Genomic DNA, 19522 nt, shown 5'->3' on the forward strand with positions numbered 1-19522 from the left:
GGAAAATAAAGGAATAGTATTTAGTAGGCAATATGTCAGTTTTATTGCAAAAGGTATGTTATGTAATTAAAAAAAATGTCTAATTTCAGTGTGTAATTTTTCTGCTTAAACATGATTTTCCCCCATATTGAAATAAAAATCAAACTCACCTGTAGAGTAGAAAGGGTTTCATCAAAAGACACTGGAGTAATTGTGCAGATAATACGTGTCTTTGCATTTCCTCCCAAGGAATTCTGGAGAATTCGTGTTAATTTACTATCTCGATAATTTATGAAACCGCTTAGTGAGAAAGGGGTTTGGGAAAAAAAATAGTAGAATTTTTATACAACAAATGTGATTGGTTTTAATGCAGAACCTTAAATTAGGTATAGTTTAAAAATTAATTCTTTATAGGTTACACGAGGCATATCAAAACTACTAACTAAATTATATTTAAGATAAAAAAGTAAATATAGTAGGTTACAGTCATATGTCTAAGAAGCTAGCCATGCTCACAGAATCACAAAAGGTTTTTAATACAGGGAAGATATCAGTACATTATTTGAGTGTTACTAAAGTACTATAATTTTCAACCTTAAGTACAATAGGTAAATGTACAATGGAATAAACTTACCCAACTTGTCCATCACTAAGTTTCTTGATCACTTGTCCCAAAATAAATAAACTTCTATTTATATTACAGCCTTCCTTGAGTCGCACACCTGCATTTATTAGGCAAATATGAAATCTAAAGTTAACCTCTGTATTAGATGATGAACTTATTTATCACTAAGTCATAAAAGAAATTAGAAATTAAAGGGTCAGATTGTAGTCTCTGCTTTGGATTAGATCTGAGCCCACTTTTCTTTTCTTTTAAAGATTTTACTTACTTATTTGACAGAGAGAGATCACAAGTAGGCAGAGAGGCAGGCAGAGAGAGAGAGGGGAGAAAGCAGGCTCCCCGCCAAGCAGAGAGCCTGATGCAGGACTCGATCCCAGGACCCTGAGATCATGATCTGAGCTGAAGGCAGAGGCTTAACCCACTAAGCCACCCAGGCGCCCTGAGCCCACTTTTAATACCTCTAGTAAAAGGAGCTCTCTCCCTATTCCTCCAGCCTATTAAGTAAACTAGAAATGTTATCACCTGAGAGAAAGAGCAAAAAGAAACAGATGGCTAAGAAAAAAAAGAATTAGAGGGAAGAAAAGTTCATTTCCTAAGAGAGCCTGTCTAACTCCTCAGTTCAAATCTGTTTTTTTTTCCAAACCTCCAAATATAGGCAACTATAGACTAATCAAATTAATTCCTATCAGCTCACCACCAACAATATTCCAATTTTTAAATTAATGCTCACATGGCTCATATGTCCAAAAAATCCAAAAGAACACTGAAAAAGCTCTCTCCTACTCCTGTGCTCCATCCAAACAGATCTATCCTCCTACCAGGAAACCACTTTTATTAGTCTACTCTTGTAGAGATTTTTACAAATACAAGTTCACATACATTTATTTCTTCCTTTTCCTTTTTATACTAATAGTAGCACATTATATAGGCTAATTTGTATTTTTTTTTTTAAGCTTGGCAATATAGCCTATCAGTAAACATTGGTGTTTTTCATTCTTTTTTATAGCATAAAATTCCACTGAATGGATGTATCAGAATTTATTCGCTCAGCACCCTATTGGGGGACATGCAAGATTTCAATCTACCACATATGCAGAAAGTATTACAACAAATATTTTGGACACCTGCTATTTCACCGGAGCATGATTCAGCTACTGCTATTACACTGCTGTAACATGCCAGCTTAAAACACGAGCATGTATTTCTTGTTCACAGAGGGCCATTAGATTAGTTCGGCCAATTAGTTGCAGGATCCACTGGTTTGGTGGATGTAGGCCATGCTCAGATGAGCAGTCTCTGTGTCAGGCTATAGGAAATTGACATAGAAAGGTTTGACATCTTCATGATTATGAAACTTCCCATCTAAGTATGCTTTTCCATTTGTTTAAGTATTAGATTATGTCCTTTAGGTCTGTTTTAAAGTGTTCTTTATTTTGGTCTTGGGTAATTTTTGTTGAGTTTCTACTTAGGTATTAGATCTCTTAAGTCATTATTAAGACTGTAAATGGATGGAGTCTTTTTGTACACTAAATGTTCCAACTTGTTGTTTGTATTATGAGTTATTAATGTCTGTATATTAACTTTGTACTCCACCACCCTTCTGAATTTCCTTACTAATTATGAAAATCTAGATGGTTTTCATGGCACTCTCACAAGCTTTGCAGCTATGCAATCCTATCAACTGCATGGTTTTAGTTTTTTAATTGATGCTATAGAAGCCCAAAATAGATAATTTGCCAGATATAGAAGCTGCTTTTAAATGGACTTAAAAAAAAAATTTTTTTTTTTGAAATTTTTGAGAAAGAGAGAGAACATGAGAGGGGTAAGGGGAGGGAGAGAGAAAATCTCAAGCAGGTTCCATGCCCAGTGGGAGCCTAATACAGTGCTTGATGTCACAACCATTAGATCATGACCTAAACTGAAATCTGAAGCTGGACACCCAACTGATTGGGCCACATAGGCGCCCCCAGAAGCTGCTTTTTATATTAAAGACTTTCATCACAAAATTACTAGATTTATTAGTTTCTAGAGTGTAAGTAGCATTTTTTTTTAATTCTGTAAAAGAACAAGATGACATTGAGAACAACACGTTTATAAGTTTCCATTACCTTCAGCGCCTGTTTGAGCAGCTCTTTCACTGCCTGCAAGGTCAACCAAATTCTGTAAGATAGATGAAAGGTAGATAATTTGAACTAAGTCTAACTTGAACTAAAAAAACCCAAGTACTGAAAGAACAAATTTTAATACACAGCTTATTTGCATACCCCATCTAGATGCTTGTCTTTCATTGCGCTAATTAGGCTTTCCCCTTTCTGAGTCAAATTCATCTGTATACCTTGTTCCTTCTTTATGATATATCCCCCATAATGCTCTCAGAATAGGTTCTCCATTTCACACACAAATTTCAAAACCTTACCAGTGAATATGATTCTTCACAATTGGGACTTGTGTTGCTCCAGCCTTAAATCTACCCATTAGTCAGAATTCTAGCTGACCTACTCGCTATGCCTTAAATGCCTCATGTATTTCTATACTTCCAAGAGCTACCTTTCACCATTCCCTTGTTTATTCAGTTCTAATGTTCTATTCTGTCCCTACTCTTTATTCAGGACCAAAGTTGATTTTTACCTCCTTAGTAAAACTTTGCCACCTTTATCCTTCCTTTCTCACACCTTGAATGAGCTGTTCTTTCAACAGCGTACCCAGTGGTCTTTAAAGATATGCTTAATCCTTAGTACTTCCTGTGCCGAGCTAGTCATTTATGTCTATGACTACACTGCAGCATCTTTAAAAGCATGGGTCTCTTCTTCATTTCACAAATATTATTGACAAAAAAGTGACTGCTTGTCATGTGTTAGGTGCAAGGGATATGGTAATGAACCAGACAAATAAGTTCTCTGTTCTCACAGAACTTTTATTCCACATGAGGCAGGATGGGGAGAGGAGGACGTTCATGAGAAATGAGAAAAAGACAGATAAACACATCATGGTAAATGTAATAGAGATAATTTAAAAAGAGTGCTGGAAGAGGGAAGAGGAAAGTACAGAGCAAGTTTTTGGGACCAGGCGTTAGGGAAGGCCTTGCATTAAGCTAGGATCTGGAATGACAGAGAAGAGAGGGCCAGCCAAGCAAAGACCAAGGGAATCATACTCTATATAGAATGAATAGCTAGTACACTCAGTCATAAAGCAGTAATGAGCTGGGTGTATTCAAAAAATACAAGAGCAGCATGGTGAAGGAGAGATAGGACAATATAAGGTAAGAGAAATAGGTAGGGGTCAGACTGTGGAGGGTAGTGTAAGGAAGAGTATGAACTCTGGATTTTCTAAATATGACAGGAAAGGCTTTAGTACGAGAGTGACAGACATCTCCTCATTTAACTTTCTGAAGGATTGCCTGTTGTCCCTGGGTGGAGGACTGGAGAGGGGCAAGAGTGGAAGGAGGGAGTCCAAGGAGGAGGGTCCTGCAGGAATCTCAGTGAGAGGCCTGGGCTAAGGAGGTAGTCATGGAGACATAAGTGGTGGAGGGATATCTTCTTTATTCTTTGAATCTTGGAGCTGTACTATGTACAGAACATGATGAAGTTTCGGCAAATATTCTTAATGCATTAAAACAAGGTCAGAGATTTAAATTCTCTCTCTCTGTGGACACTTTCAGGGATGGACAGTAATTATGTACTCCTGCTTTAATTATGTCATATCTAGACACCACTTTCTCCAAAATGCTCAAAGTGTAATCTTTCTTGTATAGTATCTATATTACAGAAGACCTAGAACCATAATAAAGGGGCAAAATGGTGAGAAAGGCAGCATAAATTAAGGAATAAAGATGGGAACCAGTATCACTGTTCAAAGACACCAGGAGGCCCAATGTGTCCATAAGAGAGGAGCTCACAAGGAGTAGAAGGAAGTGAAAGTATGTTAGTTAAGAGTGGCAAAACAACATGGGCAGTACATAGTAATATTAGAAAAATTAAAAATCTGCAAACAGATTGCAAAAAGGAAAACTAGAGTCTTGAGGCCAGGTCTAGGAGAATGATATAGTAATTCAAGGGATGAGAGCCTAAATGAGTGTGACACCCATTGGAATAATGAATAAGAAACGTCAATACCTGGACAAAAGGGGAAGGCAGAAAAAGATGAGTCAGAATTGACTTGGGTCTGACCTAGGTGACCAGGGTAACACTGGTACTACTAGAAAACAGGAATACTCATTAGTATAGGAAGAAATTAATTTTGTTTTAGACACATTGAAGTTTGAAATAACAGTGGGACACACAATTATAATCATCTTTACAGTCATGAATTAGAACTCAGAAACTCTAGATAAAATAAATATTTGACTATCATTGACATAGCAATGATGTCTGAGAGCAAACAGAAGTAAGAAGGCCACAGCACAATACTCCTATGCTTTTGATAGGAGGGTAGGAAAAAGAAACCACAAAGGGAGTAAAGAAGGAATGGAGCTGAAAGAAGCTGGGTATTAAGAACCGAAAGAGCAAAAGACACTAAAATAAATAAGTAAGTAAGTAAGTAAATAAATGCACGCATGCCACCTCCAAAGAGCCTGAAAATGACTTTTTTGGGGAAGATTTCTTCTGAAGATGCTTAGAGTAAGTGAGAAGGTGAAGCGTTGGACCAGAAGGTATCTATAGTACCATTTGATATAGCATCAAAGAATATGGAAAAAGTTACCAAATGTCAAGAGTATGTCAAGAGTATTAAAAACATTTATTAAGAGAAATGTTAAAATTGTAGTGAAGTATCACAGATTAGGTTTAGAAGACAAAACAGAAGTTAGGTTTTGTGTTATTGTTGCTAAATCAAAGCAAGGCCATTAACTAAAATTTTATGCTGTAAAGTAAATAACTGAGGTGAACTAGAATTAGATATTTAATCAAGACTGATTTTTCAAATCTGAAAATGAAAAAACATATTATAGATTTTTTTTTCCTGAAATTTTCAAATAGTATAGAATAATCCTACGTCATTTCCCACATGCTAAAAAATTTAGACCTTGAAAACAGAGAATATTGGCAAGGAACGGAAGGAAGCACAGAAAAAGAGAGAGAAATAATATATTGCAGTAAGAAGGAAATGGAAGGTTTACTTGGTCCAAAAAAAGAATGTTTCCATAATGTATATATTCACTATTCAACAAACAGGTATTGAATATAAACTATGTATAATGTGTTGAGGCTATAAAGATGACTAAGATATCACTCTTTCCTTCAAGGAATTAATAGTCTAAAACACTATGTTTATAACACAAAACATTTTCTTATTATATTTAAGAATATACTTAAATGATGTGATTTACTGTTTAACAGTCCCAGCTAGGTTTTTGTTGATCTCATGAGTCTCAATTCTATTGGCTGGGACAAAACAACAACAACAACAACAAAACAGAACGGTTTCCACTCTTGTTCCAAGAAACCTCTTCCCACACTGTTCCAAGAACACTCTTAACTCTTAAATGAATATCGAAAATCTCCCTCCAACAACTCTGGTTAGGAAAAGTCCTTCCATCTAAATTTAGGAAAGGCAGCCATAACATAACAGGAAGAAAGACCCTCTGAATTCTTCCTATGTTTTAGCTAGTAATCCCATGTTTACTAATGAGACTAGTTAAACTACTAATTTATGCATGTTTTTGCCTGTTTGATTCAGTTAACAGTCCTTATGAAACCAAACATTCAGCAGCCAAATTAAATTATGCTTTGGCCCATACAGTACAGTACTGTGGTCCATCAATACTTACCAAATGGGACACTTTGACGGATCCATCACAATTGGAAGGTTCCCCTTTCTCTCTACTTTCCAAAATCTAGAGAGAAAAGAAAGCTTGTAAAAAATTAGGGTACTTTTAATTGGAAAGGCCAAACAGAGAGTTACTTACCATCCTAAAAATGGTATGGGAGCGACTGCTTCTTTGATTCATTTTTGTAATTCCATAATGTCTGTTCTCTGTAAAAAGTAAGTCATATTTCAGCTGTGTACATTAAAATACAAAGAAAAACATTAACTTCTATTTTTAAGAGTGAAAAGTGTGACTTGAAGCCTAAATACGTTTAACTGAATACTTTTTATAAGTGTTTTGGGGAAATACACTATAAAGTCTTACTTTCTCCTTTTGTGATCCACTTCAAAGCCATTTCTGATGTGTAAACAACTTCTTCTGTGAGATCAGCCACATACACATTCCTCTGAAACAAGTTTAATTATGAAAAGAGTAGAGGAGAAGTCACTAAAAAGTGTACATCTCAAAAAGAAGTTGTCAACTATAATAGAATTCATTTGTGGAAGCTACTGGTGGAAAATGTATGAAAATAACAAGTAAACTAATGATATGTACAATTTATTTCCTATACCAAAGCACAGCAAATTCTAACCTGATACTTCCATCTTGTTCTTTTTTAAGGTACGTACACCAAAATATTACAATTGCCAATGTTTAAAATTATACATATTGTTCAAATGTTATCTTTATAAACACGAAAGAAAAAATAAAACATAAAACAGGAGATAGTTTAAAAAATATAGTAATTAAAGGTAAATGTTCAAGAACAATAATCCCAATAAGCAACTATTTTTAGAGCTATTTCAACTCTGTAACTCACATTGAAGTCTTCCCGAATTATTAAAGGCTTCATTTTCTGAGTGTCACAGAGTAAGTCTGTAATGGTTTCGTTGTATATCTCCATGTAAGATACACGTAAGAGAAACTCCCTGTCAGGAAACTAGAGGGAAAAATAAATGTATAAAAACATCAGAGATCATCCATTTATAAAAACCTAATATTGAATACTTATGTGCTAGCATTAAATATTAAAATATTCTCAGAAATTATCTTTGTGAAGCAAACAAGAAATGAAACCTCATATGGTTTAATATTGATGATAAACACAAAAATATAAAAATATGTTTCAGAAATAATGAAAAGTATAGTATCAAATAATTAGGGGAATGCCCAGTCCAACTCTCTAAACTCAAAATAAAACCCCACCAGGGCGCCTGGGTGGCTCAGTGGGTTAAGCCACTGCCTTTGGCTCAGGTCATGATCTCAGGGTCCTGGGATCGAGTCCCGCATCGGGCTCTCTGCTCAGCGGGGAGCCTGCTTCCTCCTCTCTCTCTGCCTGCCTCTCTGTCTACTATGATCTCTCTGTCAAATAAATAAATAAAATCTTTAATAAATAAACAAATAAATAAATAAATAAAACCCCACCAACAGATACTCAAATAAGGACATTAAAACAGTAACGAAAAAATAAACCTAAAACAAACTTTTAGTTAGGTTGCGTATTCTGGCCTTTTTCCTACCTCTACTTTTCTCTACTCCTTAATAATCACTGGTAGGTAAACAAACAAGTAAGGAGGAGCTAACCATTCTGATAAGATTTTCTTGTTCCTCAACAACCACTTTTTGGTGTGATTGGCATTGTTTCAGAATTTAAGTGAATGACCGAAAGGCCTTTAGTCTCTACAAAGTAAGTTTGTGGGGAAAAAAGTGAATCTATGTTATGCCTTCTTTACCCATGGCTAATGAAGAGACAACTATAAATCTACTTCCTTTCGTCATTACAAGAGACTATTAATACTTTTACCTATATGTAACAGAAATTTAGCTAAGGTATTTACCTTTTTAATTTTTTGGAAAATGTCATGAATTGCTCTGGGTATTACTCCCAAATAATCTTCTGAACCCATCATGGTATATGTTTTTCCTGAAGCAGTCTGACCATAGGCAAATATGGTACCTGTAAAAACAAAACACACACACGCAAAGATTAAAAATGAATCTATGGGGTGTAAAACGATTAATACTTGAATAGAGAACTCATACTAAGATATTTCTACAGTGAATACAAACCATTGTAGCCTTGTATGGCAGAATCTATGATTGGTACTGCTATTTCTTCATACACATTTTTAGTAGTTTCATTACTGTGAAAGACACGATCTAAAAAAAAAAAAAAATAACACATACACACTGTGGTTAAATCAAACAAATCAACTTTGTTTTCTTAGTGGTTGTCCAAAGAAATAAGATTATCAGGCTATGGTAAGATAAAATATTTAGGACACAATATTCTCTTCATCTTACTGGTCCTTTGAAAATATACTTCTCTATAATGTAAGATGTGTTGGTCCTCACAAAGAAAAAATACACATCAGACTTCTCAGCTATCCTATGCATTTTCAAGAGACAGTAGGACATAGTGGCTGAGTTCAGGAGTATAGAATCAGACTTTTTGCAAATCTGGTTCTACCACTTATAAGCTGTGGGACTTTGGGCAAGGTACTTGATGTCTCTGTGCCTCACTTACCTAATCTGCAAAATGGATATGTGTTCTCTTCCTCATAGAATTATTATGAATATATGGTTAATACTTATGAAATGTGAACTATTACTATGCTTTGATAAATTTTAAAGTTTATAACATATTTGACAAGAAGGTCTACCTCAAACTTAACTGAGAAATGCACACATATGGAGGAGACCTGAGAAAAGCTGAAAGGTTACAGGGAATGACTAGTTGGCTGGCTGCTAAAGGAGGCTGGGTTTACAGTGCATTCATGCTGATGAGTTCACTAGTTTAGGATGTGGTTCTCTGGTTTTGTTAGCATAATCAGCACATTAAAAATGGCCTACTCTTTCAATGCTGGTCTCATATTAAAAATCTCACAAGAAATGGATTTGTAAATCAGGAAGGAAATGTATCCATCTCTAACAAGAAAGTCAATGGTCAGACTGCTTACATTCTGACTACACATCTGCCATTTTGGCAGAACAAAATGGAAAACCAAAGTGCCATCTGAAGGCAGCTTAGGGGTTATGATTTCAGAGCATGGAGAATGATAGGATGATTCAAATCTTAATGCCATTTGCTTTAGATGGGTGGATAACTCTAAATCCTCTATGGACATACACAGCTACTGGGAATCTATAGTACATGTGTCTGAATGCTTGTGTATCCCTCACTCTTGGTTTTTTAATCTCTGGGATATATTGTTTTACCTTTTTAAAAATTATATTAATGCTCTAAAACAGTCCTTTAACCAGAAATTATTTTCTCTTCCATAGATCTTTCCTCCAAAACCTTTTTTTTTTTTAAAATTAATTAATTAACTAATTTATTTAACAGACAGACATCACAAGTAGGTGGAGAGGCAGGCAGAGAGAGAGAGGGGGAAGCAGGCTCCCTGCTCAGCAGAGAGCCCGATGCGGGGCTCAATCCCACGACCCAAGCCGAAGGCAGAGGCTCAACTCACTGAGCCACCCAGGCGCCCCGCTCCAAAACCTTTTATGATGGCTTTCTAGTTTAATGTTAGTTCAACAACCTAACCATTCTTACAAGTTGTTGAGAAGACCTCAATGCTGTTCTAAGGTGTCTAAGCGGCAGCATGTTAGTGTGGCTGGATTTAGAGGCTGACTCTTCCATTTGCTTGCTGTGTGACTCCAGGCCTATCTCAGTTCCTTACTGAAACAGAAAGGTACCTACAATATCAACTTGTTAGGAGGATTGAGTTAATCTGTATGACACGCTTAGAACTGTGTCTGACACGCTGTCACCAATGCATCTATATTAAATCAATACACAAATCAGCCTTGTCAATCTTCGGAATCTCCACGTCCCTCTGCCTTTGCTAGGTCTCACTTATCCTGCAGGTCCCAGTATCAGTGGTACCCTTTTAAACATCCTTTTAGACTAGTTAGACCTGCTGTAAACTCTCCCAAAGCTTATGTCAACACATGTATAATTACTCGTTTAAAGTCTTTCTCACCATATGATAAGTTCCACAAAAGCCAGGGTAGGTCTCTGCTGTATTCCAACAGAAAATGAAGGACTATCTTTACTATTTATTCTTTAAAGAATTTTCTCAAAAATAACTGTGGGAAATATATACTAAATTGAAAGATCATAAACATGAATTGACATTAAGCAACATACTTTAGGGTTTATGGGGTTTTAGTCCACAAAAAAACTAGTGAAGAAAGGAAAGAATGTTAGTTTCAACCATAAGGCACTATGACTATAACTTCATTTTAAATATCAGTTTATTATCTTACTTATCATACATGATGGATGAACAATTTTTTAGTTTCTACTGAAGCAGTTTATATAAGGCTTAGTCTGATCTTTAATGACAAATCCACTATCACTGATAAGCCTTTTAACTCCTAATAGGAAAAGGATAACAGATTAACTTTTGATGCTATGATAAGCCTACCAAAATTGAAGGATTTACTGCCATCAACTTGATAAATAGCATTATTGTCAGTTTTCCAGTAAACTTGGGTATCTCCTCCAAGAGCTTCTTCTCTGAAACAATAAAAACACTGCATTTTAGTATAACTGATCATAGAAGTCATGTTATATGACAGATAAAAAAGATTCCATCTTCTGAAGAATACTTTAAAAGACAGTATTGACTTATACTATATATGAGAAATATGGAAAATCCACCTTTGAGGAGTCTACACTTTTAAGTGGGGGCCAGTGACCTCCTGCCTTCTCATAGAGATTTCCTTGTCAAGTTCTCCATTTCCACCCTCCTACCCGGTACTGGTTGGTAAAAAGATACACTGAAAGTGTAACTCTGATTATGTCCCTCTTGCTCAAAACTTCAAAAAGACCATCTAAAATTTTTAATATGGCACACTAGACTTGGATCATGTTTCTTTCTCTCTTTAATGTTCTCTTGCTCTAAATTCTGATATATACCTAACTCCATACAGCTACCTGAAGGTCCCCATTGAAATAAGAAATGCAGCCCTTCTGTGTCTGGAATACCTGACTAACCTTTCCATTAAGTTATTTAACTATTCTTTAATTCATGAAGTGTCGGGATTTTCCTGACACCCCCTGTCACTAGTGTCATCTCAGAGGGATTAATGACTCCTCTAGCAAACACTCTCCACCTATCATAACACTTGTTTACCATGTATTGTAATGGTTTCTTTATGTAACTGTCTCCTAATACATTAGATAAGAAGCCCTTTAAAAAGAGGAAATTCCTCGTTTTGATATTGTCATTTATTAAACGTCTTGTGATATTTAACACATATTTTTCAAACACAAAGTATGTTAGTATTCTGGGGTAAGAGCCAGAGACTAGAGAAGCAAAGACTTCATTTCTTCCCCTTTCTGCTTTTTCTCTATAACATTTATTACTCCCGTAACATGAATGTCAACTTAACATTCTCTATTTTTTACTTCATTTCCTGTCTGCCCTCCTAGAATGTGGATCCCCAGGGGCAATGATGGTAATGTCTGTTTAATAGTGCACACTGAACTAAAAAAAAAAAAAAAAAAAAAAAAAAAAAAAGATTGATAAATTTCAGCCATTCAACGTTCCGGACGTTGAATTCAGTCATTGACTGAATGAAGTCTTGAGTGCCTAGGAATACAGTGCAATAAGACAGACTAGTCTTTGCTCTCAAGGAGTACACAGCAAAGAGGGAGAGAGTTAGGTGCAAAATGACCAACTGTGATGAGTGCCAGTAAGAATTACCCGATAAGACATCCTTTAAGGAATGGGGTGGGGTGTGGTAAGGAGGCTCAGATGGAGAAGGTGCGGTGCCAGCGGCGAGGTCTTTCACGTTGGCCAGCCCGAGTTACACGTTTAAGAGACTCCTACAGATGGAAAGTACCTTCCAGATCCTCCGATCCTTCTCCTTCACTTACAGAGAGGGACACAAAGTCGGTAAGAGGCCGAGATCCCAAGCCGCGGACCCGGGAACGAGCAGCGAGAACTCTCCGGCTCAGGCCCACACCCGAGGCCCCAGAGGGATCCCGGTCTGGGTCTGGCCTACGTACCTGTTGTTGAGCGGCCGGACCCGCACGCAGACCGCCACAGCCCCTTCCTCCGCCATCCTGCTCGGTTAGACCCCCGAGAACTGGCCCAGACGCTCTACCTTCTGGGTTTCCGAGAGCACGGGTCGCCCCGCCTTTAAGTTTAAAATTTCCCAAACGCTGCGTCTGATTGAGCCGCGGCCTCATGACGTCACGGATTGTTCCACAGCGCCCAGCGCGGGGGGACGCGAGGCCGGCGGCGCGTCCACGGATAAAGGGTGGGGGGGGGGTTAAAGGATGTGGAGGAGACAGGCTAGGAAGTCGCAGAGCCCGGCTGAGGGGAGCAGGAGGTGAGCGGCTCTTCTGGCTAAAGCTCGGACAGTTATTATCCGCTAAAAGCGCCTGAAGTGCAGGCAGCCGTTTACAAACCCCGTCCTCCACCTCACCCGAAGAGTTTGCAATCTGTAGGGCAAATAAGGCAGAGAAAAAATTTTTTCGTCGGCGAGAGTTACAGACCTTTAAAACAATCCACTCACAGTTTTTGTTTTTCTAATTAAAAACGTCTCTAACGACAAGAATTCAAAGTCACTGCACTGCACTGCCCAGAAACGTAAGAATCTTGTCGTGCTCCTTAGAAACCGAGCTTAATGTTTTCCTTTTTCTTTCAGCTCCTGTTTCCATTGGCTGTGAGTTCCTAAGAGGTTTAGAAAAAGTTATTATTCTTTTTAAAGATTTTATTTATTTGACAGAGAGAGACAAAGAGAGGGAACACAAACAGGGAGTGGGAGAGGGAGGAGCAGGCTTCCCTCAAGCAGGGAGCCCCATGCCGGGCTGGATCTCAGGACCCTGGGATCATGACCTCAGCTGAAGGCAGACCCTTACCGACTGAGCCACCCAGGCATTATTGAGGGCTAAAAAAAACAGAAATGAGGTGAACTTTTATTAGCAAAGGTGGGAAAATAATTCTTTCCCAGAAATAGTGCTCCTTTCTTTTTAAAAAACACGTAACATGGTAAAGTATTAATATTTTCTTGAAGAGTGATTTCATTCGCTTTCTTAGTAGATTTAAGGAGCTTCAGGAATTATTCCCTTTCCCTCACCAAAAATATGACCTGCGGTTACTAATAATTTTTATTATTTAGAAGACTAGAAAATTCTAGTGATTTAATAAAACTATTTGGAAGACATTTGGGCAATATCAATAAAAAACTGAAGGCACGGGGCGCCTGGGTGGCTCAGTGGGTTAAAGCCGCTGCCTTCGGCTCAGGTCATGATCTCAGGGTCCTGGGATAGAGCCCCACATCAGGCTCTCTGCTCAGCAGGGAGCCTGCTTCTCCGTCTCTCTCTGCCTGCCTCTCTCCCTACTTGTGATCTCTCTCTGTCAAATAAATAAATAACATTAAAAAAAAAACAAAACAAAACTGAAGGCACATGTGCCTTTTATGAAGGCAATTCTGCTTTTAAGAATTTATTTATACATGTATTTAAAGGACTTTGCAAGGATATATGTATATGGGTTACAGCATTGTTTACAATAGGAAATGGCTGAAAACACGTTAAATGCCAATAAATAATGCATGTGAAGCTAGTTAAATAGATGGCATTTTATCAATACAATGAAATGCTATGTAGCCAGTAAAAGAATGATACAGCTCTTAATGTGAACTTTGGAAAGCCATTCAAGGTGTTTCATAACCTGAAAGAAACCCAAAGTGTTTAATTGTGTTCACAATATGATCCTATTTGGTATGTCAAAGGATATTTTTATGTCTGGATATGCATACACAATTTCTGGAAAGATCCACCTGATTTCCTTGGAGAGGGAGGACAGAGATAATATATCTACCTTATGTTGTGTAATATTTTATAATTATTAATATTTTAACCATGCAAATATTAAGTAGTTTTGTTCAACTTGAAGAAACTAGCTAATAGAAAAAAATAGTAAATAAAATGAATGATCATTCAAGATTTGTTTGTTTAACCAACTGTAAGCTAGTATATCCTTTTTTTTTTGTAGCTGCCCTGTGAAGATACTCAGCTATACTTAGTAAGACAGAGTTAAGAAAAATATATTTTAACTGATTTAAAAAAAAATACTGGTGAAATATTGCACATTTTAGCTGAAGGGAAGGAGTCTGTAAAGAGGAAAGAGGGACATGCAATTAGTGAGAAAAAGTCTCTGACAGCACGAAGGGGATTGGTTCAAGAGCACAGAGGATTTGCCTTTCATAGTTGTGCTTGTGATTGTTGCCATGGTAGTCTTTGTTGTCATCATCGTAGCAGCTAATATTTATTGAAATTTACTATGTGCCAGGTGCTCTGTTGTGTGCTCTACATGCATTTTTTCATTTAATTTCCCAAATATGTTGATCTGGAAATACTCATTGAGTATCTACTGTGTGCTGGATGTAGCTATTATTCTCTTAGGGGAGATGGATATGCCCTATATATACAGTGGTAATGAGTATTGAGAAGAGTTAACAGCAGATCAGGGGAGAGAGAATGAGAAGGTGGAGGCGAGTTAGGGGTGATGGTTTCTCATGAAACATTCGTGGGAAGAAGCAGACAATAACACATAAGTAAAATAACTTTTGATAAAAGGAGGTGCTACTTTAGATGGGATGCTCAAGAAAGGCCTGGGGAAGGGACTTCTGAGGTGGGATCTATATGATAAGAATTAGTCATACTTGGGAAGATAGGGTACCTCTTTTACTTGTCCCAGACAGAGGGTCCCAGTCAGAGAACCCAAGGCTTGGATGAGTTTGTCTTATACATGTCTGAGGCATGGAAATAAAGGCCCATGTGGCTGAAACATTTTGGGTAATGGAGAGATAGGTGAGGGGTAGGCCCTGTGGGGTCTTGTGGGCTGTGGTAAATGTTTGGCTGTTATTCCAATGGTGAGAGAAAGTCAATGGGAGGTTTTAAGCAAGGGGATAGAAAGATTTTCGTTAATTTATTGAAACAAGATTTTCTTTTCTATTTCATTATGAAAATAGAAGTAAATAGCAGAAACTTACACTGATTCCTGCCAACCTGGTTACCCACCTACTTGTCTGTGCCCATTTACCTCATCTTCTAGATTGTAACTAGATGAACAACTATCTATCCTTCACTCTGAAAAATTTTCCATGTTTGCATTAGACCCTGCCCCCTCCTGCTTAATTTCTCTCTGTCTGATGTTATTATTTCCCCTTCTCTAATAGACTGGTCTTTAGCAAACATATGCTTTAATTTCTTCCATCTTGGATATCTAATAGATACTGCAAACTTAAAATACCAAATTTGTGATCTTCCCCTCAAAATCTAGAGGATCTGCAATTTTCAACATCTCAGTTGATGGCAAGTCCACCCTTCCAGTTTCCCAAACCACAGCTACTTCCCTTCTCCCAAAGTCTACATTTGGCATGCCTGAAAATTCTGTTGGGGCTACCTTGAGAAAATTCTAGAATATGACCATCTATCACAACTTCTGCTACCTGTTGGTCCAAAATACCCTTATCTCTCACTGAACTCATCTCCATGTTTTTATCTTTGCCCACCTTCCACTACCAGTCAGTCACAACACAGTGATTTGAGTGATCCTTAAAAAATATGTTAGGGCATGTTAATTTTCTCTTAAGACCCCCAGTACCACCCTAAACTTGATTTTTCTCAGAATAAGATCCATAGTCTCAGCTGTCTCCCTGACATGGTATTGTCCCTTGTTATCCCTCTGGCTTTACCCTCTACCATTCTTTTTGCTCTCTCCACTACAGCTACAATGGTCTTTTGACAGTTTCTTAGATACTGGACAGGTACTCTCTGAAGGCCTTTGCATTGGCTGTTCTCTGCCTCGTATGCTCTTACCCTAGATATCCATGTTTTCCTTCTTCCATTTAAATTTGGTATCTGTGGGCGCCTGGGCGGCTCAGTGGGTTAAGCCGCTGCCCTTGGCTCGGGTCATGATTTCAGGGTCCTGGGATCGAGTCCCGCATCGGGCTCTCTGCTCAGCAGGGGTCCTGCTTCTCTTCCTCTCTCTCTGCCTGCCTCTCTGCCTACTTGTGATCTCTCTCTGTCAAATAAATAAATAAAATCTTAAAAAAAAAATCTGGTATCTGCTCAGATGTCACCATCTCAGAACTCTCTCTATAAAATAACAACACTCTTGTCTGTGACTTTGCGTTCTTTACTTTTCTTTTAAAACATGACTTATAACTTTCAGAAATAATATGTATGTATCAATTTATGTAAAAATTATTTGTCTCCTCCCACTAAACTGTCAGCTCTATGAGGTTAGCAACTTGGTTTTTATCCTTTACCACCTACACCTAGAAAGAGATTTGGAGTCTAGGAAACATTCAATTATAAAATTGCTTATTCAGTCACTTTTTAAGTACTTATTTAACATAATTTCTGGAAAGCTACACAGAGGACAACTAATCTTTGGAGGGGAGGAGTGTGTTAGAAAATAGACCTACCTTTCATTGGATGCTATTTAATTATCATGAATATCTTAATTAATGAATATTAATTATTTCCCTCAACTTTAAGAAATTAGTTAATAGATTAAAAACTGTGTGTAAAATATCTACTCATCCAGGATTGGTTTTGGTTAACTAGTATAGACTACTTTAAATTGTGAACATGCTGGGCTGTATCTAATAAGATAAAACAAAGTGAAGGAAGCTATGTTTTAATTTGTCAGGGAGGGCAGAGAGATTTGTTAGAAGATAAACTGGCATATTAAAAATTTTAAGTTAATTTGAACAAAAAGTGATTCGAATTGAGCAGCATCCAATCTAACAGAAAGGAGCCCTGAGGAGCTGTACAAAATGAGTCTTCTATAGGCAGAAGGGAAAGGGAATAAGGAAGTCATACTAAACTAAAAAAAGGAGGTCAGTTATTGAAAAGTTACTTTCCTTTAGGGGATAGTAGGGGCTTATTAGGCGTATTACCTATTTAGTGCAGATTAGGTGATTCCTGATTGATTGATTTGAAGATTCCATTTCTGGGAGAGCTGAAACCTTAATTAAGTCTCAGTTTGGTGATGCGAGTATTGGCATAAATGACTTTATTTGGGGCCCGTTTTTTTTTTTTGTTTTGTTTTGTTTTTAACTGATTGAACAACTTGTCTGAAGTTATGGAACTTCTAGAGAGCGTAGCTTAAGATTTGGATAAATATCCTTTCTCTAAAAGGTACTTAAAACATTTATTGATTAATTTTTTTCTTACCTGGAAGATTAATACATGCATGTGATGAAAACATTTAAGTAGTACATGAAGAATCACAGTAAAAAATAAAAATTCTTGTCACATCTGACCCCCAGGGTGCTGTCGTCTTCCCAAAGGCAATTTTGCCATTTCCTAGAGTGTTATCCTCAAATTAATCTGTAGATGTGCACATGTATTTCTTTTCCCATATTGCGTATCTTTTTACAAAAATACCTGCTGTACATGCTTTGGTGCACTTTGCTAAAAATGTGATCTTTACATAAATATTTTCATTCAGTTTTGGAAGGTAAAGTAAATTTTTGAGGCATGTTAATTGCACACACTTCCATGTTGATGTTTAAATTACCGTTTTTCCCTTCAAACAGTGTTTATTTCTGCTGAAGCTGCAGAGGGCACTGTACTCCTTCCAAAAGCATGGCATAGCCTTGATTGTTTTGCAGTTCTTGATTGTTTTGCAGCAAATTTTATGATTCAGGGAAGCTGCTGATATTAGAAATAAGCATCAATTCAAATTATCCTCTTGTCCTCACTTGCTTTATGGATTTCATATAAAATAAATTACAATATGTATTTATATCATATATTACCTTCATCAAGAATGCTTTTTTCTTTAATAGATACGATGTTTAATTTCCAAAGCACAAGTCTTATCTTTACTTTTGCTATAACTATTTGTAATGATCACAAACCTAGTATCCTTTTCCTCTTAATCATAGTTACATGGGATTTGAATGGCGTCATGGAAGTAGCACTGACCTCGGTCAGCCCAACTCCACTGTTTCCAAGCTATGCCAAAATACCAGAAAATCATTTATTTATGTGATTTCTTCATCCACAAAATGAGGAGATTGGCTCAGAGAATATCGAGGATTCCTGCCAGCTTCAGTAAGTCTATGACGTCTTCATGAAAAGAGGAACTTGTTAAAACTGAGTTTGGATGCGTGTCAACTAGAATAGGAGTGAGTGAGGGGGTAGGCAAAGCCATGCAGCATGCTGAGGGTAGCTCAGGTAGTCACAGTGCTGCAGACCAGATGTGGGAGTCCACCAAAATCCATTCTTTTCTTTCTGGCCAGAAAGCAGGCCTTGCACTTAAAGCTGCTGCTTCTAGGCTTAGATAATAAAAACTTCATGGGCTCACATTTCCTCCCTTATCCTTGGTAAACATTCCTCCTCTTTTCCTCAGAGACGGTTCCAAACCTCCCTCACTCTCCTCATGCCTTCGTCCCATATTCATCCTTACCGAGAAACCAGGCAAGATATCTCAATTCCCAGCTCTCCTACCCTCTGTCTCCCATGGTCTCCCAACTGACCCATATCCCTCCAATTCTATTTTCACACACTTCTGGAGAATGAACCATTTTTCACCTCTGAGAGACTGAGGCGGATTCTTCTGTTTACACGCTGATTCTGTCCTCTTCAGGCTTCTCCAGGATCTTGCTTCAGGAATTATTCTCTATTTCAGAAAAAAGGCTATAAAATAATAAAAAGAAGAATCACTTTAAAAAAGTTATCTGAAGTCCTTGAGTGGATATTCCTTATCAGGTATCAAATTTCATCTTCTTTCTGTACTGAGAGAAGTAGCTGTAAATACACATGAAGTAACCGTCTTCTTGAAAATGTTTAGTAAGTATACTATAACTAGAATAGACCCTAAACACATAATTTTTTCAGGCCTAGTGCTGTCTCTGAAATGTAATCCCAGGAATATGTGTATACCAGTAATATTGAGAAGCACATCATTTCATTCTAGGATCCATAAAAGGCATTGCATATATAATTAGCAGAACAAATCACCATGTGGGGCACATACTTTTACATTTGCATGGTGGGTAAGAATGATTGTTTTGATTTTGATTTCTGTGTATTAGGTTTTTTGCTTCTTTGACTTTTACAATCTTTAATGTGT

The 19522-nt window shown here is 37.3% G+C and overlaps 1 protein-coding gene across 5 annotated transcripts in view; it reads right to left on the reverse strand.

Annotated features, from left to right (window-relative positions):
- The window catches only part of CENPE (centromere protein E), a 76939-nt gene extending 64370 nt beyond the window's left edge, over window positions 1-12569 (reverse strand). For all 5 annotated transcript variants that reach the window (XM_013054032.2, XM_045067073.1, XM_045067072.1 and 2 more), the window contains exons 1-11: window positions 12427-12569; window positions 10838-10929; window positions 8475-8564; window positions 8243-8361; window positions 7225-7344; window positions 6729-6810; window positions 6504-6571; window positions 6366-6431; window positions 2710-2761; window positions 614-701; window positions 150-279 (exon numbers count right to left, since the gene is read on the reverse strand). In XM_013054032.2, the coding sequence (XP_012909486.1) occupies window positions 150-279; window positions 614-701; window positions 2710-2761; window positions 6366-6431; window positions 6504-6571; window positions 6729-6810; window positions 7225-7344; window positions 8243-8361; window positions 8475-8564; window positions 10838-10929; window positions 12427-12482 (963 nt within the window). In that variant the 5' untranslated portion in view covers window positions 12483-12569. The remainder of the gene's footprint in view (window positions 1-149; window positions 280-613; window positions 702-2709; window positions 2762-6365; window positions 6432-6503; window positions 6572-6728; window positions 6811-7224; window positions 7345-8242; window positions 8362-8474; window positions 8565-10837; window positions 10930-12426) is intronic.
- Between the last annotated feature and the right edge of the window lie 6953 nt (window positions 12570-19522).

The sequence above is a fragment of the Mustela putorius genome, unplaced genomic scaffold (assembly GCF_011764305.1).
Source record: "Mustela putorius furo isolate JIRA1106 unplaced genomic scaffold, ASM1176430v1.1 tig00003871_pilon_pilon_pilon, whole genome shotgun sequence".
Taxonomy (NCBI): Eukaryota; Metazoa; Chordata; class Mammalia; order Carnivora; family Mustelidae; genus Mustela; species Mustela putorius.